The sequence below is a fragment of the Micropterus dolomieu genome, linkage group LG11 (assembly GCF_021292245.1).
Source record: "Micropterus dolomieu isolate WLL.071019.BEF.003 ecotype Adirondacks linkage group LG11, ASM2129224v1, whole genome shotgun sequence".
NCBI lineage: Eukaryota > Metazoa > Chordata > Actinopteri > Centrarchiformes > Centrarchidae > Micropterus > Micropterus dolomieu.
In genome coordinates this window covers 8,766,662-8,793,266 of record NC_060160.1, presented here as the reverse complement: position 1 = coordinate 8,793,266, position 26,605 = coordinate 8,766,662, and the positions used below count along the sequence as shown (strand labels likewise).

At 40.3% G+C, this 26,605-nt stretch overlaps 1 protein-coding gene across 2 annotated transcripts; it reads left to right on the top strand.

Annotated features, from left to right (window-relative positions):
* Positions 1-26,605, top strand: crip2 (cysteine-rich protein 2). Of its 2 annotated transcripts, none has more exons than XM_046063122.1 (8): positions 1-186; positions 15,970-16,064; positions 21,487-21,544; positions 22,374-22,505; positions 23,340-23,411; positions 23,524-23,618; positions 24,752-24,809; positions 25,074-26,605. In XM_046063122.1, exons 1-8 carry the CDS (start codon positions 144-146, stop codon positions 25,139-25,141), a joined length of 621 nt encoding a protein of 206 aa, XP_045919078.1. In that variant the 5' UTR covers positions 1-143; the 3' UTR covers positions 25,142-26,605. The 2 variants fall into 2 exon arrangements, with proteins under 2 accessions (XP_045919078.1, XP_045919079.1); XM_046063123.1 differs by having other exon boundaries at positions 4-186; positions 23,343-23,411.

Here is a 26,605-nt window from a genome sequence, read left to right as displayed (position 1 = left end):
ACTGAATAGATGCTCCCAGCTTCTGTGTGCGGAGCGGGACACTTGCTGTGGAGAGAAGAGCAAGAGGACGAAGAGAAAGTGGACTTCAGACTTCGAACAAACAAAACAGATCACTTTCACTCGACCCCACAACAACCCGCAACATGTCTTCAAAGTGCCCCAAGTGTGACAAGACGGTGTACTTCGGTAAGCCCGCTTTATTTGATCCCACCTTTTTAAAAATTACTTAATAGGTCGTGATGGTGCTCTCGCTCGGTAGCCAAAACTACAGCGACAGGGGATCGATATTTTTGGGACATCTTGTTCCACAGTTTTGTTATGCTATAGTTCCTTAATTTACAAATGCCATTAAATCAGATGCAAAACAGTGAATGCTCATTCATTAAAAAAAATTATACGTGTCACAACTAGAATTAATCTATGTTGAGCTAACGTTACAGAACTGACCTTTCTAAAATGCCTACTTTTCAAATGAAGTTCTGAATGTAAACATACGATGTGGCTACTTATCTGGGTTTAGAGCTATATCTCAACATACAGTAAGGTATTAAAAGTATTTTTGTGGTGTATGTTTGACAGGGGACTAATATTTGTTCCACGAAGCTCAACATTGCTTTAGGCTTTTAGTTCAGTGGTGGGAAAAATGTAAACCCTTACTACACTTCCCAAAGGAATTTCTCACTTAAATTAAGTTCATAGCTATCCTTAGATTAGGCATTTTTTAGGGAAAGAGTTGGTGCCAATGTAAATGATTCACAGACAACTGGGAAAACAAAAAGCTGGTGCAATGTAAACAAAAGCACCAAAGTACAAATATTTTAACAAATTTATACTTTTCTAACATATACAATGCTTTTAACTTACAAGAGAGAGAAAAAATGCCCCGTCTGCGCTATATCTCCACAAATATGAATAAGTGATTTGTCTTATTTTGACTCTGATCTGTGCCATTTTTAATTTGTTGTGTTTGGTAAACATCCAAGCGTGGCAGTTGGCTTTGCAGCATTGCTGATGGAAGCCCATGCCAAGAGTGCAGAAATGCCATATGCTGAGATTGCCCACTCATGAAAGCCTGCAAACATGCATCTTTTGCATCCTTGTAAACAAAGATGGGGGTGACACAAAACACCCACTTGGACGAAGGGCTTTGAGCCACATCATCTTATATTTACTATAACAGATGTTTACAGGGAAAGAAATGCACACAGGCAAGACCAAAGCAGGGGATTAAAGGAGCTCAGGTCGTGAAGATAAATACAAATTTACATCGCTGCTTTGAATCTGGAGGCTGCACATAATATGCACCCTGCTCAGTTTATTTTCAGGGAACATGCTGCTGTCCTGTTGAACCCTGAGTAATGCTGTGTTTATCTTTGGCCGCATGCTGGGCACAAAAAAATTGTTCTTCGGTGCTGATCTTTTTTTGCACTTCGCAGCACACATCAGAGCTGCCACAGGGGTCAGAATCAATTATGTGAGTGGATGGAAGTCCTCTTACGTAACAGGAGTGGCAGCAAACATTTCAGCTGCTGCTCATGCTCAGCTACGGTTCCAGAGAATCTCTGGCATGGCATAATATGTGCGCAAAAATATGTATTTTCCTCAAATACAAAAGATTTAATGCACGTCTGAGCACTCATTTGTGTCGTAGCCTTAATTCGCTGAAGTGAGTGAGTCACAGCTTCTCTGTGAGATATGTTATTTTTTATGTAACATACTGAGATCCATCCTGACTTGAGTTATTTTTGGTTGGGGTGTGTCTTAATGGGCAGTGAGCGCCCCGGGCTGAGTCAACTGTAAGGATGGTGAGGATGATGAACGGCTACTAGGAACCTGGGTGGAATCGGCAGCACACGTCAAACAAGGGAGGATGGAGAAAGTGAGGAGGAGGGGAGGGGTGTTGATAACAAAATTAAAGTTTCAGTCATTGCAAAGGAGGCTATTAAACCTATGACAAGGCATGGGAAAGGTCAGGGTAGGGAAAAAGGTTTGGCCTGTGCTGCTGCCCACAGCCTGAGGAATTAACATTATGTCAGTGATGGATTTCAGATACTCTAGAATGAGCTCAGCAGCAGCTCCACCTACATATGTCCTCCTCTCAGGAAATTAACTCTCCAGAGACGCAAGAAATCCTTCAGGTCGGCTGAAGAGTTCAAGGAAACATGCATGAATGAGGGTGTAAAGCGGGGAAAAAATCCACTGCTTCTGATCTACACCAGGACACTTGTTATTGATAGAGAAAATTGTCTATTTCCCGTTCCTTTTTTTGTGGTGGTGGTTTGTGGTGTTCTATATAGAGCAATGATTGGCCCACCCTGCAGTTACCCACCTGGCTCTCCAGCTGGTGTTGCCCAATATTGGATTTAGCAGGCAAAGGCTTTTTTAACCCTTGACTCTCATCCTCTTTACTTCTGTAAAAGAAACGTCATTTCACATGTTTGCGGTGAGCCACAGTCTGGGATTTAAATTATTTTCATGGAAATGTTTTTTATTATTTTCCATTCGTTACTTTAATGGACAGCTGTTTCACAGCGGCGATGGTTCAATTTCACCGCCGCTAACTGCAGATTTTGACTGTTGCTGCCGTTCTCTTCACTTGTGAAGTTTCAACAAGGCCAAATGCAGGAAACTGCAGCTTGTTGCTGGTGTTAAAAGAATGTGAACGTCTTACTTTGTAATTGCAGGGTTGTTTGATTTCAAATTCTCTGCGTCCACATTGTGGCCTCACATCTGTTAGTTCCTGTGGTACAGAGATGCTTAGAATACGCCAGGGAGTATTGGCTGACATGTGACCGGTCCCAGTGGAAATACACTGTTAGCGTGTGATAGAGCCCATTCAGGACACAACACAGCATGGCTCGCTAAGTCTCCCGGCTCCAGACCCAAATTCCACTCTTGTACACAACAGATTGGAGCAATGCATCTTTGTGCAGATAAGTGAATAAACAAGAACTTAATGGGAACTAATGGAGCTCGGCTGTGAGTTTCTCTTTCTCTCTCTTTCATTCACCAACTCCTCTAACTCTGGCTCTTTTTCCTGTTCTTCAATCACTTGCCCTTGCCTCAGGCCGTGAATTCCTCTTCCCCTGATTTTTTTTTTTTAACCATGAGGGCTGGGGGAAATGGGGTTGAGATGTCTCGCCTTTATTTAAACGGAGACTCTCAAAGTGCCTCATGCATTATAATGAGAAACGACATCTCTATTCACACAAAGCTCTTTCTGTCTCTGCGCACGTTTTCCTTCCAACGAGGCAACATACCTCTGTCCTCTCAGCCTAACGATACATTTCCCACACACCTCCCTTTTTATCCAGCTTTTTACCCCAAACATCCACACAATACCCTTACCCCCCCCCCCCCCCCCCCCCCCCCCCCCCCCTTTTCTGTCAACGCTAGAGTACCCTGTTTTCCACTTGGCTGCCCAGCGGGTTGTGTGAATGCGCCTTGTCAGTTATGTAACATCATTTCTTGAGTTGTTGCCTCCTGCTCATTGCCATTGCATAACCTGCCAGCTTCTGTGCCCCAGTCAAAAGAGGTCCTTTTTCTTTGCCTTTTTGAGGAGCAAATATGATCCCCTAATGGAGATGGCATTAAGCTTGGTGCTGAAACAGTGACCTGTTGCATAACTGCAGAGGAATAGAGGAACATTGTCTATAGTTCCTCCAAATGACTCAGAGTTTAAAGGTATAATCCTAAAATTCACATCTTATATTTGATATTATTTATGGGAGGCATTTTTCCGCAGTAAACAGTCAATGTATTTGCATTCTGTTTTGCTGGTATAGTCTACTAAAGCCTCGAATATACTCGCATGTGTGGAACGTATCCGCCAAGCTGACTGCAGAAAATAGTATAAAAAGAAGTAGTCCGCGGGGTCCATAGCTGTCCGTGTCCGCATCCACTCCCGAATATATATGAGGCTTACTTCTGTTTATACTACTTTCTGCAGTCAGCTTGGCGGACACATTCCACACATGCGCAGTAGATTGGTTGGTGCCCTGGTAGCACTTGTCAACCTGGTGCAGACAGGTCACAAAAAACGGGAGGCACGTGGACGTGCGCACAGACCCTACGCGTACCCCCTCTGTTGGCGATTTTTTTCATCACCCGGACCCTAGCGGACCCGCGCGTACTCGCGGAGGCGGAAAGTATAATCCTTGCCTGAGCCTGTCCTCATACCAAATAGGCCGTTTGTGCAGCATGTTATTACGACCCATATTTAAGTTTATTGTGGAAGTGACTTCTAGTGGCCGTATGATGGTACCACAGGAGTAAGTAGCAAATAAATAGTATAAATATCATATAAATAGCAACAAAGTCTGTGTAAGGAAACTGGATGGATGAGTCCAAGACTTTCAGTGCAAGAGAACGCCGTTTGAGTCCCATGTGGAAAAAAGTTAAGGGTTCGGGTTAGGATTACTGACTTCACTCATGTGATTAACATGAGTTCTGTCACATGTGAAGTAATGTGATATACATCACGTGACTTGCGTAATGGACCCAAACCATGATGTTTTCATAACTAAATAGATAGTTTTGTTGCCTAAACCTAACCAAACTGCGACTGTTTCATAATGTTAACCACGTGTTTAATGTCATATGACTTGCGTTACGTGACTTACATAGTAACGTATGAGAAACGCTCATGTGTGTCGTTTTGGGAGGCATAGATAAACAACCTATTTTCTCCTTTTTAGGTTAGAGTATTTTTTGACATTTATAGGTGCACAGCTTTTGCCCTTAAAAGGTTTTTACTGGAAGCATATTGGACACAACACAACAAATGCAATAACGGATTACAAATCATTTAAAAAAAAAAATAATCAAGACAACTGAATTCATAAAAGCATAGACTAGCGCGTTCACACCAAAGCGCAAGAGCCAACAGTATGTGAGGTAGAGCGTAGACAGAGGAGCAGCTTATAGTCCTTATGCAGCTAGCTAGGATTCTAAGTATTAATTTTCTAACCTGGTTTTTTGCCGGATAATTCTGGCTATTCAGATATCGCATGTTAAGTCAATGTGTTTCACGTCCACTGTCTCTGTTTTTTTTCTTCAGTGGGAAAGGGTACAATCGGCATTCATTCCCTGGTCAAATGACTCTGCAGCTGTGCTTGGGGCTGCAGGGCTCCGGATGAACTTTTTCCACTAGTACCACTGGTTCTCCTGACTGAAAGCTTTAGGAGCAACTGCACAGAATTTATTTAGGAGCACTATTTAAATCGACATGCAACTTGCTGGGGCCCTAAGCAACATTCTGCAAAGGGGCACTCGTACCTGACCCATGAGCCATGTATACCATTTGCCTTTAAAAAACAGTCACACCTACAACTGTACCTTCTGTTAAACTGCTCCATTTGTCGGTCTAAGAATATGTAGACCTATAGAGAACAGAATGAGGCATAAACGGGATTTAAATAAGTCAGTCGCCTATTTTTACCAGACTTACCCACGTTTAAAAACCTTGCACATACGTGCTAAATTTGGTATAAAATAGTATAATGTTTCAGCCTGGATACAAATTGTGACAAAGATGCTTCAATGCAAGGTGAAAATATTTAACTTGAACATGAAATTTGTACTTGACCTCTGGCTTCGTGACTCCGTACAGAGACGTACAGTACATACAGAGACGTACAGTACATACAGAGATGTGAGGAAAAAGGAGAAAGATTAGCTGTCATATTTAACACATTTGCTGCGTACATTGCTAGCTTGCTTACAGTTATCCAATCGGCACATTGTGGCAAAAGTGATTACACTTCTTAACCTAACACTTTTAGAGGAAAGTACTCCACTTGACCATGTGCTTGTGTAGACACGATAGATATTATTACGCCTCTTTACAAGACTCAGATGATTTCACTCAAAGTAGTCTAAGTACGTCCACATTTTATGCCTCTGTCATATGATGTCTAACCCGTCAAGGGCTGATTATCCAATTAACAAAGCCTAGATCTGAAGGTGCCTTTCTACTGATACAGTCCTGCTTCCTTGTTTGAAGACACGGCCCACTACTCTGTAAGTTAGTCATGCAGACTAGATCTTTTTGAAGTCCCTGTAGCTGGGACACAGTGTCCTGACCGGTTAGGGATGAGGTGCATTGTGTCCCAGGAGGTTCAGGGAGGGTGAGCAAGTCACCGAGGCACGGACTGTGGAGCAGCGCTTTGCCTGCGGCTTCTCTGACCAGCGCAGACAGGATGTGAGTTAACTGCAGCCCATTTACGTCAGCCAGCAGAATTCACGAGGTGGGGGGGTGGGCCGGGAAGCCCAGGGAGGAAACCTCGCCTTGGCTGAGGCGACAGACGACCTCCAGAGCTAAGTTTTGCCATGGGGTTGCATCAGCCGCAGGGAGAGTCGGATCCAAATATGTGTTTCCTAGTGGCTCTTTAGCATCGCTCCCTACCCGGGCACAGTCAGTGACCGCACCACAGAGAGCTGCACGCATACACTGACCCTGAACGAATCAATTCTAATGTTTAACACACCATTGCTGGGTCAGATCAGTGAGGGACGATCTTTTAAAACTCTTCACAATTTCTTTGCCATTTTTAGAAAAAACATTTTTAAAAAGTAGAGATGGATTATTATTTGTTAATTAATTGTGTTGAATGTTACAGTTTACACAATGAATGTCGCCTAGTGCTGATATTATTGTCATCTGACAAAAATACCAATACTATACGATAGTTTCTTGCTTTCCCAGTGTGAACATTTGCCCATTTTTTTTGTTTTAAATCATTGTAAGTACTGTGTCTTGGCCGGACAAAAGAAGACATCTGAGTAAGTCCCTTAGATTCTGGGAAATCATAATGTACATTTTATAGACAAAACAATTACGTGATGAATCGATTAAATAATTGGTAGATGAATCAATATTAACAAGAAGTAGTTGCAACCCTCAAGAAATTTATCAAATTAAATAAAATGGCATCTTTATTGTAGTTGGTTTTCTCTAATGTGAGAATTTCCTGTTCATACATTTCATGTATCATCATAAATAAAATCTTACTGGATTTTTCTAACTCTAACAATAACTAGTGAGAGGACACTGGATTCTCTGGGAACTTGCCTTCAGTATTTGTACTTATTTTATGACATTTTATAGACTAAACAGTTAATTAAGCCAAGAAATAATCAATGAAAACAAACAATTGTTTATAGTTTTGTTTCTATGTTAGCCTTACAATTTGACATATTTGCCTGTAGACATCTAAAGTCATTGATGATGCCTCTTAAACTTGAAACTAGTTTAGATGTTAAGATCACAATAGCTAGCAAAGTAATTTAGATTATTATGTCAAACTGTTACTCAGACATTGTAGTAAAGGTCATGACCGTGTGAATTGAGTATTTTGAAATTGAGCACACATTGTCCACATACTCAGTGAAAGACACTGTTATAGGTAGAGTATGTGAGGAATGAGTTTGTTTAATGCACAACCTGAAAACTCCAAAGCCCCTTCCCTTGGTGAGGTTGAATGCCCCTGTGTGCCTCGAATGAATGGTGATTGTCTCTAAGTAAAAAGGTCCTTGAGGGTGTTTGTACTCCAGAGAACAAAATAGTTGGAGGATGCAGAGAAGGAAACACAGGCTGAGTTGTTTTTTCCTTTCTTACAACTCTCTCTAGAGATATAACCCGGGGTTTTTCCCTTACCAAATGTACCTCCCATGCTTGGGTCCTGCTTTGGCTTTTGGGCCTCCAGTCAGTCAGTCAGTCAGGTGTATGGTGTTTATTAGAACGTGCAGTTATGAGATATCACACTGCTGTGACAGAAAAACACCCGCGTGGACTCAGCTGTCACTGAGGGAAGGGAATGAGAAAGAGGATGGAGGGAGAGGTGTGTGTGTGTGTGTGTGTGTGTGTGTGTGTGTGTGTGTTTGTTTATGAGTTTTGGATGGGTTTATTGTAGGAAGAGCTGAACAGATGGGTCCACATTACCAGAGGGTTCACCAGAACAGAATCAAGTCAACTGTGATTTAGAGATATTTACAATAATATTGGTTACATCATGAACATTACGAAGAGACTTGTTCATAAGCTCGTGATTTAACCTCAGCCTCATCTGTGACAAACTGAGAATATAGTTTTTTTTTATACAGCAGTGAGGTCTTTAATATTAAGCATTTACCCTCGTGCATCACTAAAGTGTGTTACATCTATGTACACTTCTTCTTCAAGTGCTTAAACAACCAAAAACTGCAGCTTTTACAGTTGTTGCTAATTTTATCTCCTTCTGCAACAAGCCAAGCAGCGGACTTGGCATCGTCCTTTTTGTCAACCGCATTAGATTTCCCCCTGATGCATCCTGATTGAATTATTGAGTGATAAAAGAGCACCCATATGACATTTCAGAGCCAAACTCCATGGTGGTCATTCCTCCCCCCGTTGCATGCTGGGAGTTCAGCTGTATAAATGTTGTCTTATACTTGTACTGTTTGTCTGTTGCAACTTTTTAGGCTTTAAGTAAGACTGAAGAATGTCCTGCCGACCCCGGGGGTTGAATCTCAGTCCATCGTCAGCTCTAGTGTTTGGGCACTGTTGACAATCAAACAACCGTAATTAAGTCATTTGGAGAAATGGGCCGTTAATGCTTTCCTTCTGAAGACCCCCTTGTTAAAGTTCTGTTGCTTAATGTTCTGTCTAATTACAGTATGTTTGTAGACAATTTGTTCCCATGCTGCTCCTCTTACTGGCTGTCGCTACACAGAGCATAATTGGTTTCACTCTTAATATGAAATAAAGTGTAACTTAATCATGTAACAGGACAAACAAATTAAATTGAGTTATAGCCTGCTTGAAGTTTTCTGATGTATCTCTATCTTTGCAAGCAGAACAGCTACTATTACATGCTGGAATATCACGAGTCACTAATTTTCAAATATGCTGAATCTATTTGATTGTTTTTACCATTTGCATTAGATGTCTTATGACTCCAATTTACCAAGAATAAAGTTAGGCCCAGTTCAGGCTTTCTCTTCAGCAAATATCAAGACTGCCCCTATCTAATGCTTTTGTGTTGGCTCCTAATACTTCTTTGAGTTATGGGTTTTTATTAGGGCTAAACAATTTTGGGAAAAAATATATTGGCGATTTTTCTGGGAAATATTGCAATTACGATTCGATTCGCGATTTTTAAAAAAAGTTTAGCTAAAGTTCAATAAACACTGTGTAATAGATAAAACATGTCATGGAGCATTACAACATGAGACACGATTGGCACAAATTTCAAAATAAAACACCCTGTGCAGACTCCCGGTCATATACCAACAATAAACACAGTTAAAACAGACAAAAAATCTGAACAAGTCAGCCGGATGTGTAGCCATGCGAAGAAAGAAACAAAACTGGCTCACAGACAGCTGTTATCAGTAGTAGAAGCACACAAAATTACAAATTAACAGTAGTGTGAGTTGATGCCGGGCAGAGGACAGAAAAAATGCCTGTGTCGGTTTGCCTGGCGCCATTATCCCACACGTTTTCCTCTAGTTTTGTTTGTTGTTGTAAAATTTATACACCCTGTACCCGCTCTGATTGGTGAGTAGGACCGTAACGGGAGACTCATAGCACTGATTGGCTCGCAAGTCTGTCACACAAGGATGACAACGGATTCAATTTGTAACTGCATGACTATAGAAAACGGGTCACATGAGCTGTATAATTAACCTACATTTTTACCTACATTTAGCCCTAGCTACTATCATGGATAATTTATCATTAGAACATCAGAAAAAGCCTAATTTTCAAAATAAAATACAAACATAAGAGGACAAACTGTGTTTTCACATTAGTTATGGTCTTTTACAGATGTTCAATTGATGTCTGTAATGCATTAAGTGTGAATATGTGTGACCTTATTAAATCAGAAAGCCAATTGAAAGGCTTTTTCCATTTAGTGAGGTAAATCATCACTTACTCATGCCTTGAGTTTTGAATGGCAAAAAGTAGAGTGTTTGGATGAGATGTTGCCGCTTAATTTCATGCCAGCGGAAAGTCAGTGGAAGCGCTAACACTGTTGTAATGCTGTTTCTTGTTGGGCGTCAGGTACATGTTTTTTTGCACTTGAGCTTGTTTGGTAATTTCCTGGCTCCAAATCAACTGTGTGTGTGAGGTGGGTGGAGTGCCACAGCTGAAGTCATGTTCATGCACATCAGGTGGTGTAGTGCAGTTTCGGCACCCATCTCTACGTGAAAATGTGCTCATGTTTCTACGCATCTGATCACAAAAACGCAAGCTCTAATGGCGTTTTTTAGCGGCTGAAGTTGACTGACGTGCAAACACACAGAGCTCTTCAGAATCACAAAAACTCTTTCAAGTATGTTGAGCTTTGCCTCTTCTAATTTGATTTAATGTTCACTAACGTCAGTGAAAACAAGCGTTTGTACACATTGAGGCAAAATCAGTGAGATGAGGAGTCTGCAGCAAGCTGTCTCAGTGATTTAAACCATATTGACTGCAATCAGAGAAGCCAACCATAGACGGAAGAGCTTAGACCAGGAATTTACAAATGAAGTTAAGCAGCTTACAGTGGTGCAGGTATCGTACGGTTATGGTGGTAACCTCTGACCAGCACACTGATTCAGTTTTCCTCATACTTTCGCCTGAAGCTCAGTGTTCCTGCATTACCACCATCTGTCTGTCAGTGCTTAATGTAAATAATGAACGGTTATTTTTATTTTACTGACACAACGGGATTTTAGTAATGACATCAATGTGAATTGTCAACACAGGCCGAAATAATTTAGAATGAATGGGGGGGAAAAAAATAATTAAATTGCAGTAAAAAAACATTATGTTTGGAAAACCTCCCAACCACCACAAATGAAAGCAACACATGTAATAATAGCTTTATAATAATAATACATTTTATATGTAACACACTTTATATTTAAACAAATCCCAAATTGCTACAGATAAAAACAGGAAAGTGTAAAAAATAAAACACACAGTGCACAAAAATAAAAACAATAGGACAAAGAAAAGGAGTCGACCAAAAACTTTCCTAAAAAGGTGGGTTTTAAGGCGTCACCATGGATGCACTTATGGGTGAGGAGGGTGGCCTTGTGCTCATTCCTGAGTGAGACAGGAAGCCAGTGCAGTGATTTGAGGATGGGAGTCATGTGGTCGTGTTTGCGCACCCTCAGCAGGATCCTAGCAGCGCTGTTTTGAATGTACTGCAGCTTCTGGAGGCTTTTGCCAGGGATCCTGGTGAGGAGCGCATTGCAGTAGTCCAGCTTTGATATACATGTTCCCAAAATCTGTACTATTTAAATCTATTCAAAAATTTTACAAACACAAGGTGTGTGTGTGTGTGTGTGTGTGTGTGTGTGTATATATGTATGTGTATGTATGTGTATATATATATATATATATATATATATATATATATATATACACATATATATATATACACACATATATACACATATGTATATATATATATACACATATATACACATATGTATATATATATATACACATATATACACATATGTATATATATATATACACATATACATATATATATGTGTATATATATATATAAAATCTACCTCAATAAAACAAGCACTTCAGCCTATCACAGTCATCTGTTGTGGTTGCTGCTTGTTCAGGCCTTCACGCCTTTAACCAAATTTGGACATATTTGGCTCCATTGACTGCCAAGATGAAGTCCACCCAATTTGCAAGCTTCATAGCTTTGACACATACTGACATTTCACCTGCTTTCATCTCTTACACTTTGATAGACAGTCCAACTACTTGCAGTGCTAAAACACACAGACTGACAAATCGACTGCCTGCAGTGCTCGAACTTTAAACAAAATGTTCAAAGCGATTGTAGACACTTCAACAGACACTTTGAACCATTTCAGTGCTTCAGCTTCAACTAACACTTCAATTATTAACAGTGGACACAATTCAGCTGCCTCCGCCGCATCAACTTCAACTCAAATTTCAATTGTTTCATAATTTACAGTACAACTGACATTTCAACTGCTCTCATCTCTCACACCTCAAGTGACAGTTCACCTGCTTTTATTGTTAACACTCATCCTACTGACCTTTCAGCTGCTTTTAATTGGTGCTCTTAAACTTCCCACTCTTGCTCTTCACATGTCTATTCAACTACTTCCAGTGTTTACATACAAACTGACAATTCAGCTTCCTACAGTTCTTGAAGTTGAAGCTAAATTGTCAAATGATATAAACAATTACAATTAAACTGACTTCAACTGCCTTTGACATTGAACATTTCCAACGTACATTTAGCTATTAACACTGTAAACCGTTCAGCTGACGCTTCAACTTAAAATTCAATTGTCAATTCTTTAGCACCTTGATATTTTGGTATGTTATATTAATAGTGTGCATTGCTATTACAGTGGGAAGCCACTCAGGTTCTGATGTATCTCTTCTCGTAATAAGTGTAGTTTGTATGTTACATCACACTCTCATTAAATATATGGCCTTTGCTGTTTGTGCCCCTGCTATTTTATCCTGAAGGTTAATGTTCTGTAGTATAATGTTTTGAAAACGTTAGAGGAGGAGAATTACTGAAATTACTTAATTCGTGGTATCTCTTTTACATACAGTGGAAGAGGCAAATTGCAGGCTGTTTTGAGAGAATTGGCTAAAAGGATTTGGCACATCCTCACCGATGTTGACAAAGTAAATGTGACTATTCGGAGAGACTTTCCTGTGAACAGGAGCTTGTTTGTTTACACAAGTGGGTGCATTTACCCTCAAGTTGTTGCCATAATGAGGTAGTGGAAGACTTGGTGGCATTTCAGTCTCCTCATTTGTGCCTACGCATTTATTATTTTGGAAGATAAAGAACACACATTGATGCAGTCATTTTTATTCTTCAGTTTTTTTGTTTTATTTAGTTTTTTTTCTTTGCATGCATGTAAAATGTCAGCCAACATGCATATTTTATGACTTTATTTCAGTGGTTGGGGCTATACTATATGAAGGGTAATAAGGATAGAGGCTCGCTTAGAGCTGGAGGTATAAACATCTGGGCCAGAAGCAGGTCCCCTCCACCTCCCCCACAACACATAATACAGACAGACAGGCTCACCCCTCTCTTACAATAACAACTGCCCTTTAAAACAGGGGGCTGTTAAACAGTGGACTTTGTTACTACACACAGACAGAGTCACATACAGTGGGGAATGAGGACATACATGCAAGGCTCTGACATCTGTTTCCATTCATACGCTGACTTTTCAGATCTGTCTGGAGATATGTGTGTTTACAAGCCAGTCAAAGACATGAACACACACACCGAATTCGCAACACTGGGCACATACTGGCAGTATTTTTCATACTGTAGAGGAAGGAGGTATATTATCCTCAGATTTAGGAGGAAATAAATCACTCACACCCAGAACACACAGGTTAAAGCTCTTCTGCTTCCATTTATACTCCAAACAAACATTTCTGAAGTTGTTTAAAGGTCTGTGATAAATTAATACTTTAATAGAAACTAGAAAAGGCACAATTTACTCAAGAAGCGTGCTCATTTACGCTGAATATTGCATGCGCACACACTGTTAACGGGTCTAAATGTCTTAATGTGAATTCTTCTCTTGGTTAAATATTTCATGAGAATTGTATTTGAGGTTGAAGCGTCTGTTGAAGTGTAGGAGCTGAAAACAGATGAACTATCAACTTAAGAGGATGCATGTAAGAGATGGTGATAGTAGATGTCCCACCTGTGAAAGCAGCTGAACTGTCGAGTAAGCAATAAAAGCTGTAAAACTGTCAGTTGAACTGTAAACAATGAAAGAAATGGAAATTTCAGTTGAATTTGAAGCATCGGGTGAACTGTTGTGAATCAGGTGAATGTTTTTAGAAGTGTTAGAGTTGAAAGTAGTTGAAGTTAATTTAATTGTAATTGCTTATAGTGATTAAAAATGTTGCTTATTTAGTCAGTTTGTAACTAAACACTGAAAGTAGTTGAACTGTTAAGCCTAGTTCACACTACACGATTTTTAGCCTGATTTGCCGCTCTGCAAGCTCAGTGACCATCAGGCTGTGATCAAAGGTAAATCAGCGGTCGATCGGCGGTCGCCAGTCTTTAAGTGTGTGAAATACACAAGGATGCATCAAAACGGCTCCTCGACACATTTCTGATATATCTATTATAAAGATGGCAATTATAAAAACAAAGAATATGGATGAAAGAATGGATTAGCACACACAGGTAGCAGGGATTGTCTGTGCTACAGAGAGAGCTGGAGGTGAGTAAAAAGTGTTTTGCAGTGCTCGCCGACCGGCAAATCGGGCTTAAAATCATGTAGTGTGAACTAGGCTTAAGCAGTGTCAGACAGACAGAAGCAACTGATCTCTGTCATATGTTTCCTTTTAACTCTAGTCGCGTCTGGAGGTTTTACAGCCATCCTCTGATTTAAGAGCAGATTGATTTAAAGAGGGATTTATTACAGCCTTTTTACTCCGAATAACTATCTTTAAACGTGATTTAACATTTCCGTCAGTTTATGTCCAAGTCAGCATTCCTCTGCTCTCAAGTGTTAATGGGAGGGGACTCCTTCGTCCCAGTGTTGTAATTGACAGGGAGAAGTGACAGTAAACAGAAACCTCTGCAGGGAGTAGTCTGATCTCCTAAAGCAGTCCCAAGAAGAATTTTCCACATGGCACCCAAATCAAATCTTACTTTATTATCAAAAGAAGGAACTTGATTAAGTCAAAGGTGAAGATAATACAAAAACATTACAACAATTGAGAAAAATAATACACACAATCCATAAAAAAAAAGTCCTGAGACTTTTGGATATGTTAGGTACTGCTCATGCAAGACTGGTTGTCTGTAATACTTGTTTCTTTTCTCAAGACGGGTGATTTTGAATCTAAAAGTGTACATTCGTTTTGAAAAGACTGTTATTGAATCTTAGCCAATATTATAATGAAATAAAAAAATGAATGCAAGAAGCAATCAATGTGCGTTATCCTTTTCATGATGTCCATATTTAGTTATAGTTTGACCTCTGTTTTTCTTTTTGTTATTTTTTTTAAATAGTTCATTGCATTCCATGTTGTTCAGAAACTGACTCTCACATCTCTGTTTGATTTCATTTGCTTCCTAACATTAACTGACTCAGGAATTTGACAGTTCTTTTACAGGTTATTGTACACATGGGAGAAGCAGCTAGAGAGAGGATGTCCAGGAGGAAGTAATCGTCCGTATGTCCACATACATGCTATATGTGTGTGCATATGGTTGTGTGTGTGTGTTTTTGACTGAGGGTATGTAGGAAACAGACTCCAGTATCCGGCTATTTGCGCCCTGCCTTGATAAGAGAAGGTGTTTCCTCTGCTGCCTGCATGACTCCTTAGGGCCCATTGTGTGGAAGCAGCAGATATTTATTATTGGAAAGGGTATAATTAGGGTCCCTTGCTTGTCTGGAGAGGCAGTCGGTCTGGGAGACTGGGGAAAAAAAAGGGACAGAATGATGATGAAGGGCTGTCTGCAGCAGGATGGGTGTACTGTAAAGTGGGGGATGGGGTGTATTTGGAGCGATAGCACAAAGGATCTGGGTTAGATCTGACCACCCCCTGCTGCTCCAGCTGGACTGGGACTCACGCCACTGTCTCTCTATCCCGCAATGACATCATCACAGCATCCTGTGTGGTACACTGGCATTCCCAGTATCCCCCACACCCGATCATCAAACAATCACTCAGTTGGCACGATGACAGGGTTTCCCCCCTGGGCACAGCAGCCCAGAGATACAGTACAGTCATTATTCTGGAGAGTGAAGCAATCAGGAACGTCATTCCTCTCTGTGATGTGTGATTGAAGGGCACATTATAACGCATACCAAGCCCGACACAATTGATTGGAGAAAATAAAGGCTGTTGTTCACAGTAATGTATATAAATGCAGCTTTATGTGAATGTTTGCACTCAGCCCCATCCCTCTGTCTTTTGTCTTTCATGTGCAGCTGAAAAGGTGTCATCTCTGGGGAAGGACTGGCACAAGTTGTGTCTCAAGTGTGACCGCTGCAACAAGCTCCTGAACGCTGGAGGCCACGCTGAGGTCAGTAACACACCACTAGTAACAGTACAATGCTGATAAAGTGTTCAGTTTTTATGTGCTTGCACTTTACCTAAGTAATTCAATTTTATGCCTTTGTACTTCTACCCCACTAATGTACATTTATTCTCATTCTGTTCTAATAATAATACATTTTACTCATGTTAAACTACCAAAAAGTGTATGATAAAAATAACAGTAAAGCACTTCAGCAGGTGCCCAAACACAAAACCTCTGGTTGACTGTCAGTTTACCAATTAATAATGTAAATAAATTGTGAAATTTTAAAGAAAGAATCACAAGATATGAGTTTTAACTCCATAATGGACAGTGATATGGACTCTTTATAACCTGTATAGCAGCGTGCATGGAGCAGGGCACTGACATTGCCTGGGGTAAAAGTTCACTTCCCACTGAGCCCATTCATGCTAACATTACATGCACTCTGAGTCCGTGTCCACCAAATGGCTTATGTTATGGTCCTCTAAATGGACTTTATGTTAATGCAAGTTCTGTTCTAGGTAGTGTTGTTTTCTTTATGAAATATCAGCACAGTAGTGTTTTTACAGTTCACTGACTTTTCATCGAATAACAAGAGGAAGTCAGTGCTTGGTCAAGTATTGACTTATTGACAGATTTCCTTCACAGTGGATGAAAAATGCTAACCATTTAGCATGTTTATTCCTTAAGGAAAAAATGTTTAACATTAGCTTGTTTTAGTGTTTTAAAACTATGAAAAATTATAGTTTTATTGAAAATATCTTGACATATGTGTAGTGCGCCAAGGCACTTAGGCTAAATATTTGTTTTTTGATACTTGGTGATGAAGGAACTACATGCAGGGCTGGTTTGTGAACTACTCTAGCTCGCAACCTAACGGCTAACACACTAGCCATCCAGGAAGATGGTAGTAGATGGAAAGTCAGTCAGAATTAGTCACAAGCACCTTTTTTAATTTTCTTTGTACTGTGTCTGTTCTCCTAACTTACATAATTTAATTTAATAAACATGTATTTATAAAAGGGGGGGGAGCTGACAAGCTTGCCAACCGTAAGTTAGCAAGGTCATTAGCTCTGTGTACCATTGAATCCTGTCTCATAACTGTCTTTTGCGGAACAAAAGAAGAATGTAAAAATGAATGGTGCAACTCAGCTATTAAGCAATGATGGCGTCCTCCATGTTGGACTCTGGCTGTTCTTGTTATTGGTCAACGGCGGCAATTAATGGATCAAACTTCACTGCTCTCTATTTTAAAAGCTGATGTGACCATTCTTTTAAACTGGCAGATGGTGTTTTCAGGTGCTTCTCATTGGGTATAGAGTATAGATATTATGTAGAACTTGTGTATTTTATACAGGAAACTGCTGAGAATATGCCTTTTTTCCTGCTTTGTGTTTCTGGTTGCATCTGTCAATATGAGTTGTCCTTGTGGGAATTGTAACCCCCTCATTCACAGGATGAGTTGCTTTGAGATCCTTTTTCCCCTCTGCGTTACATAATCACACTGCAGTATCACGTCTCAGCATAGATTCCCCCGACTGTGCTGCTCACTATCTGGCACCTTCGTCCTGGGGATTTTTTTATCATGCCCTTTTTCTTTTGCCTTTCATGACCCAGCCAACGATTCAATTCTCACCCTCTCGCTCTCTCTACACGTGGGTGAATATCACACACACGCACACACACACATCTCTGAGGATGTGATCTCAGCGTCTTTGTACACAAAAAATAATTTCCTGCAGACCTAAAAGGATGCTGCTCTGCTGTTTAATCTCTGCATGATTACAGTAACATAGTCACACAATGTCAATGAGGCCCGCGCTCTTTCGGCCCACCATCCTCTTCTCCCCCTCCATCCTCTCTCCCCATGGACTGCATCCAAATCCCGCCACAGGCTGCAGCGCCATGTCATGAGCCGGACTTTAGTAGGCGAAAACTCAATACCGGATCATCGTCATGGAAACAGAGTGAGGCTGGGAGACATTAAATATATAAAAAAAAGCATGTAAAGGGACTGTGGTTTTGTTAGGGAGGATGTTTGATGTCATCTCAGGCCTGGTATGCAAAAGGTACTGACCCTCAAGAGCAATACTGGCTGCTTCTTTAAAAGGAGATGGGGGCAAGATAGAGCTCACTGTGGCCTGTCGTCTGAGGGCCAAAGGAGGGCGGCAGCTTCCTGAGGATAGCGGCAGAGAGCCAGGCTTGAAAAGATACAAGTGACAAGTTCTTCAATGTTGACCCTAAAAGGTCAGGGTTGTTTTAACCTTTAGCACCTGATTAGAACAGTCTGTGTCAAAAACCTCATAACTCAGAACATGCAGAAATTGCTCTGAACCATAGACTGTATAAAAGAAGTGGACGTAGCCACCGTGATGTCACCTGTTGGTTTATGGACTACCGTTTTGAAGCCTTTGGTTTGGTTGTTGGTTTTTTGGTGACCATATTTGGACAAAAGGGTAGGGTATGGGAGAAGTGAGGGGTGACGTAGCAATGAATTTGATTCCCTCCAAACTCGGTTTACTAGTGAATTTACATTTCGTCCATGATTCTAGGTTGTCAACTAGCGCCAACTAGCTAGCTTGGATTTACTGTAACTGATATTAATTGGGAAGCTAATTTTGGTTAGCAAATACACACGCTTAAAACAAAATGTAATACTGGAAAAAATGAACAGCCGACTCCTTAGAGTGTCTTTCAGTAGAACCGAATGCTGAACAAGACATTTTTAGGTGACCAAAATGTACAATTAACCTTCATGAACTGAAAACAGATCGACAGCACTCAAAAACAAGGCTAGTTAAATGTACACATGTATACAGGTTATACACCTGTATAAGGGTGGTGATGGCGCAATGAATAATACACATGCCTTTGGTGTGAGAGACCCAGGCTCAATTCCCCTCTGTAACACATCCACCAATGTGTCCCCGAGCAAGACAGTTGCTCCAGGGGCGTGCGACCTCTGACATAAATAGCAGTTGTAAGTCGCTTTGGATAAAAGCGTCAGCTATATGAATAAATTTAATGTAATGTACACAGTGCAGTTGATACGATGCACCTCTATACTTACTGATCGGTCGCAGCGTTAGCGACTTGGCAATCCATGCCCTAAAGCATAACCTAGCGTATCATCTTTTTTACTCTAAATGGGACCGTAATTTACAAAATGAACGTTATGCTGTATTGAAGAAGACTTAAAACTAGTCATTGAGGCAATAAACTCATTAACAAAGTGTTTACTGAGGTAAAAAATCAAGTGAGAAGTAGGGTAATTTTCTCAGTCTTCTATATAGGATTAATTTGCAACCAGTGGAGTCGCCCCCTGCTGGCCATTATGCATTAATGCACTTCATTTATTTTAGACCAGGAGATTCTCGCTTGCACTGAACATATTGTCATAAATCACAATTGTCATGAAATTGTAAAAGCAAAGTGCTCAGAAAAAAAGGCAATTACTGCACTGGGCAAGGACTTTACTACAATTCCATGACAACTAGACAATCATTATCTGCTCATGAAGTAAATGTGATACGGCTGAAAGCTTGAGGTGAGATGTTTAGTGTCTCCAAGGTCAAGAATGAGCTTTGAAGCTCAATTTATAAATCCACTGTGAAATTATTTAAAAAGGTACTTCTGATCATGATCATTATATTTAGACTATTTCTTAGTAGTAATCCAATTGAAACAAGATATTTCAGTACATAACGGTGAAAACAGGAACTGCTAATATCTAATGCAGAATGACTTAACATGGTGTAGACTTGTAAAGAAGTAAATAATTAGGTGGAAAAGGTTTTACCTACAACCACAGTAACTCACTGTCTCCACAACGACATCACAGCTTCTGTTTTTATAAGTCAAGGCTTAAAGGGAACTAAAACACTAAAAAAAACACACACAAAATCTCTAAAAAACTCTAAATGGAAAATTGAACACTACTACTTCTACATCTACTGATATTGATGTTTTGAAAACCTTCACATACAACAATTCAAACAATGTGACATTAGGAATACATTTTGTTGCTATTGTTGATATGATAAGAGTGTAACATTGTCAGACTTATGATGAACAGTTTTTAAAGAAAGGGATCAAAGAACATTATTTTACGTTGTCAAAATATGATGCCTACATTAACTGCACCGACAACAGTTGTGTTTGAGATCCAGATGTGTTATGCTAGTAGTGGCTAAGGAAGCCTCGACTCACTGGCCACAGCAGAGATGAGGTTCGGTGAGCTCACTTCTTTCGAACTCCTCACCCTCAGACTTGTAAGATGATCAAATGTGTAGTCTTCCACCCCGTCCCACGCTGACTCAAGTGACATCAGGTGAGGGGAATTATCAGATTTCACACAGCTTTGATGTAATGTGGAAGGGTGGGAGGAGGAGGAGGAGGAGGAGGAGGAGGAGGAAGGGAGCAGGTCAAGAAAGAAAAGATGGAGAAGACAGATTTCAGTGTCACGGTGTGGGAAGGGAACTTTCTGGGAAGAGAGTGGGCTGTACAGTGAAGGATAATCCATTTTTAGGGTTCCTCTGCTGTTCCTCTTGACATTTCACAGCCAGAGCCACAGCGATACTGTACAGCAGACTGTTACCAGACCGCTCAGTTCACTTGACAATGAAGCCCTGTGTGTGTCTTGTCCTGAGAAAGTCATCAGTGCTCAGTCACTGCTTGGCATCAGCCTCCAGACCTTCACGGATCTCATAAATGTCAAACAGGAAGTGTGAAAGGAGTGCGTGACTACTTAAACAGTATCTGATCCTGTTAATGCATTATTAAAGGTGAGAGAACAATCCTGTTTTCTGCCACACCGTCTTTAAAGGAAAATGAGCTCATGTGGCCAAGGCAGAAAGGATTGTGGGTTGTATGCCTCGTTTTCCCTTACCACCCAGGGCCTGGCATCTTGCCCGTGGCATTGGCTTGGTTCTTCTCTTCTATGGGCATTGGGCTCTGGACCAGTGGCCACCCTGGCCCTCAGCCATGATCCCCTACCCAAGCTGATCACATGCTCCTTCAATGACCGCCACTTTCCCAGCATGCATCAGCAACAGGCCATCTATGTCTTAGACTGGCTTCTCTGCCTCATGAAGAGGCAGACCTTCATGGTTGTACAGACACGTAGGTTGCACTCAAGTGTGGCACTGAATTCATCAACAGAGTTGTTATGTGTTGAGATGGAAAGAAAAGCCTCGTCTCCGTTTTTGGACACAGTCTCTCCATCTCCTTATCCACCCATGGGGAAAAAAAAATATCAAAACCAAAATATATTATGTCAGAAAAATGCGTGAAAAATATGACTTCTCATCACGTGGTTGCATTTTCCCATTTGCGTCATCAGTTTTTTTTTTTAAAGCCTTACATTCCTGTTGAGTCAGTTTGTTTTATTTGTATGTGATGGTGTTTTTTCTGTCTCTCCCCGCAGCACGATGGAAGGCCCTACTGCCACAAACCATGCTATGCTGCCCTCTTTGGGCCAAAAGGTAAAGTACATGTTTCTTTTGTTCAACATGCAGTATGTTGGTACCTGTAAATTAAACTTTGTCCACACTCTCTTACTGCATCTTTACTGGATTTGTTGTATACTTGTTTGTAGTGTGTGACAATACTTAGTTTGTTCATGTTCTTTTTATTTATTGTTGTAATATTTTTATGTTGCCCTCTTGGCCAAATCTCTTTTACCTGGCTTAATAAAGGAAATAGAAACAAGTTGGAGTTTTTAGTGTGGAGGTCTATAAATTACTAGTTGGCCGTTAATCGGAAGGTCGGCAGTTCAATACCGGCTCCCGGTTGCATGTCGAAGTGTCCTTGGACAAGATACTGAACCCCGAATTGCCCCTGGCGGCTGTTCCGCCAGTGTATGACTGTGCATGAATGTTAGTTTCTGTTTGAGCACTTAGGCTCAGTGAATGAATGTGAGTGAATGGTGAATGCAGATGCAGTGTAAAAGCGCTTTGAGAGGTCGAAAAGACTAGAAAGGCGCTATACAGAGCATAAATTTAGTTCTAGTTTTTCAAAAAACCTCATTTATTTATGTGTCTGTATGTTAATTACCCAGTTTGTATTTATTTATTAATTTAATTATGTTTAAGAAAATATTTATGGATTCATTTAAGCTTTTTATTAGTAATTAAAATATCTATTTCTGTATTAATTTACTTCAGAATTTTTTGAAGTATTTTATATTTTACTAAATAAATTGTCAATCATCAGCAGAGTCAGTTATATTTTTGTTCACATCTCAGTGCCACATGTCATATGAACCAACCGTTGACAGTGTTTTTTTCACCTCCTCCCCTTTGACCTTTTCAGGAGTGAACATTGGAGGAGCCGGCTCTTATGTGTACGATACTCCAGCCAACAACAACCCGTCTCCAACTAGTGTGGATTCATCTTCCAAAACTGAGGAGAAGCGAGTATTCGCACCCAAGGCAGCATCAAAAGGTAAATGAGAAATGTGAGCGTGTATTCACACTGTATGTACTTTAAATGGTGGATCTATCTGCAAACATTGACTTTATTTTGATGTTTTAAAGAAGCTGTTGGTCTGCTGACTCAATGATAAGAATATCGATACAGTCTTTGGGGACTTGTGGAGGATTTTCTCAGACGTGTTAGATAGGGCGTGTCTTCTGGGAAATCCCTGTCAGCAGGAACAAAGTCACTTTATCTGGTGTTTTTTGTCCATTTATCTCTGCTGTGCAGTTTCCAGTTAGTGGCCGTTCTCCACCCACTTGGTTGGAAGAAAACTCAGCAATGATTTCAGGATCTTGCTGCCATTATGCATTTAAATCCTTTTAAATGTGTGTGGGCTAAAATTTGTAACAGAGGATTGAATGCTTTTATTTGTTTTTGGTGAATACGTGCGTGTGTGGAAATATGTGTACAGGTTGTTTTTATGACAGAATAAAACCAAACCAGTCTTTGCCTTTTGCTGCCCCCTGCAGTTCCCAGCACGGCACTACATGGAAGCTACATGTAACAGCAATGGGCCCCCATGATTGGCTGTTTCCAGAGGGAGCGAATGAAGTGTTTTAACTTGGCAACCAGAATATTTAAATTGGCAAAATACGCCTCTTTACTCAGCAATTCCCTCCTGTAACTTATAAAAGCTGTTTAGTACTTGGTTCAATATTATTTTTATACCCATACATTATTAGTACACTGGATTTCACACTTCAGTGGAAAGATTAGCAGTCATTTATTGAACTGTTTCCCTTGCAGCACATTTTGCCTTTCCAGTATTGTAATGTGTGTAATGACTCTGTAATGTGTCAGCAGCTGGCAGCATCACCACTTTTTCTGGAGAGGCCAACCTGTGTCCCAGATGCAGCAAGAAGGTGTATTTTGGTAAGTAGTTCCACACTTCCAGGAAACAAGGTGAGGCAAAAGGTGTGAACCTGCAAAGTGGTTGCCATGGTGTCTCACAGGTGTGTGTGTGTGTGTGTGTGTGTCACAATAGCTGAGAAGGTGACATCACTGGGCAAGGACTGGCATCGACCCTGCCTCCGCTGTGAGAGGTGCAGCAAGACTCTGGCTCCTGGGAGCCACGCAGAGGTGAGGGGGAGGAAAAAGATGTTGGAAATACTGAAAAGAAGAATAGACAAAACTCTGAAGGGAAAAAAAAAAGATCTGTAGAAATAAATCAAACGTCAAACTCAGAACAGAAATCCAAATGTTCTGCCATAAAGTCTACTTTTATGATGCCTGGAATGTTCAGTTTTTGTTTAAAATGTCATAGAGCTTTTAATTAAACTATATATTTTAGCACTGAGGTCATAGATGGTGGTGGTGCTGTACTGGACTGCATAATATTCAGAGGTGTTTCTAGTATTCTGCCCCTGTCATGTATACAAATATAGAGGACAAAATTTTTTAAACACCTCTTAATGTAATATAATCCAGCACTACACCACTTTTAACTACAGTATATACAGTATGTGTTATAATATATGATATAATAAACATATAATTGAGTTTACCCTGTTCCCAACAAACTGAACATTACAGGGCTTTTGTATGAGACAACATTATATTGTACTGGTGTACCTAATAAAGGGGCCACGGAGCGCTTAATGCTCGATTTAAAAACAAATGAGAAAGTGCTTCTTCTGACAGCGATGTGACACAAAACAAGTGATGCTGATGCACAGGGGAAATGAGGGAAATGAATTCCAAAAAAGCACATCTGTTTCATCAAGGTACAGAAGTTTAAAAGTCTTTATGGCTGCGTGATTAACAACAAGACCAACGCGGAAGGACAAGTACAAGCTTCATGACACACTGACACAATTTTTTCAGTTCCCTCATGGCACTTGAGTGAATGAACAATATGTCACATGTAATAGTAAATAAAGCATGTATACAAGTAAATTCTCTTGAAACACATATCACCAAGACCAGCAGGTGAAAACATTAGTTGGGGTGGAGAAATCAACACCTAAATGTTTTGAAAAAGGTCATAAATCTTTATCGTCATTGAGATCCAGATATACTAAAGTTTCCATTTTTGTAATAGTCTTTTCAACCTGTCACCTCTCCTTACAGAATGAGGGGGTGACTTCAGGAACCATCATGTAGCCACTATAATAAACCCTTTTCCACTTTTGTACCTTGACTTCTTTGGAGACAGAAAAAGAATGCTTTTATTGTGTTAATGTTGTTTATTTAATTTATTTTTTATATTCCAGCATGATGGCCAGCCCTACTGCCACAAACCGTGCTATGCTGTTCTCTTCGGGCCCAAAGGTAACCGCTAGGGGGTGCTGTCAACCCACCGATTATCAGATAGACTTGAAACAGAATGTCGTATGTCTGAGCACTTGCTGCACACGTTGCGCACAAATAAGTCTTACTCAATAGTCATTTCATCATAACACCATTGTCTACAACATGGCAGATTCTTGAGGCTGTATAGGAAATGTTTTGCAACCTCTCCTGCTCATTCTCTACCTTCTCTTGCCCTCTCCATTAACCCCTGACAACCCACTGCTGTCCCTGTGGTTTTTCCAGGCGTGAACACTGGCGGTGTGGGCAGCTACATCTATGACAAGGAGCCCAGTGCAGTGGCTGAGCCTTGAACCTTTGTCCCCTCAGCCTCATCCCTCTTCTCTACACAACACTGACCGTCAACCACAGTATTATTTGTAGCCTTTTTCTCCTCCCCACCTGTGCGTTCATACCTGAGACAACCAGCCTTCTGCTCCAGATCCTTTTCTCCTTCATTCTGACCCACTCCTGGCAGATTTAGCACCATGAGGAATGATTTCAAATTGCCTAGACATGTGTTATATGTATTTGCTCCAGGAGAGCCCTCGGCACAACCACATCCAGCATTCCCACATGATGTCTGTAGGTTATTACACACTATTCAAATCGTTTCAGCTATTTTGTTTACACAATTATAAATGTAAGTGGATACATTAAATGTCAACACAGAAAGAATATGAAGGTGTTCTATTTCAATTTTGTACCCTGACAATGGTGTGATTGAGGAAGAGATGACATATGATTTAAAAAATATATATATATATTGGATGGAAAGTGATTCTCAGGTGTGGAAAGGTGCTTTGTGGGTGGAGGTGCAGAGCGTTGACTGTGACGTGTTGACAGCCGGAGAAATTTTGCTTCGGAGGCTGCTGCACGCACAGGTGGTGTTCAGGAGCGCGGTGCCAATAAATCTGTATGTTTTTAAATGCCATATTTACAGTTTGACTTCCTGACAACATTCCTTATATGGAAAAAAAAAAGTCTGTTTTTTAAGAAAAATCCCAACATATTGTAAATGGTTGGAAAGTGGATCTCTCAGGCGACTGTTACATGATTTTAAGAATCTTTGAGGCTGTATTGAGTCAACATGAGTTTATTTTACTTTTGAGCATACGTTAACCTGTTTCATGTAACACAGACATCTTTTCCCAATTGTTATACTTTAATTTTTTTTAGTGAGGCAGAATGTGGGTGAGGTTATGGGAAGGGAGGGTTATGATTTGCCAGGGGAGAAACATGTATTTATTATTTTAATTCATGGCCTTTACATTTCATTAGACATTGTACTGCTGCCCTTTATGGGACTGACTATGAAGGAGGTAAAACAAGGCAATGTAAGCTGTATAAATCTCTACGATCAAGATTTCTATTGTTGTTTTCAGCTAAATAGCCCTGCTGTTAGTTTCCAAGAGATGATGCGCTATTCAAAGTATTGTAATTTTTGCCATTAGCAGAAACAGTAGCTTAGCTTGTAGAAACAAAGACGAGACACTGCAGACAAGTCATTCTGTAAGAATGTGCATCCTAGTATTACTGTACGACTGTTACTGTGTTTGTTTTATTACCTGTTGTACATTGTAGGGCTTTATAGACACGGCAGGGCTTACTGTATGTAGAACTGAAGCACAGCTCTTCAGCCCTGCTGCATTTGTCTTTTTAATCCCTTGAATAAATATTTCAGAAACTGTCCATCTGTGTTATTACAATTATTGTTTGGCAGATTTTAAATTTGTTCATGAATTTCAATAAAACAAACACTACATGTGGTGAAAGTT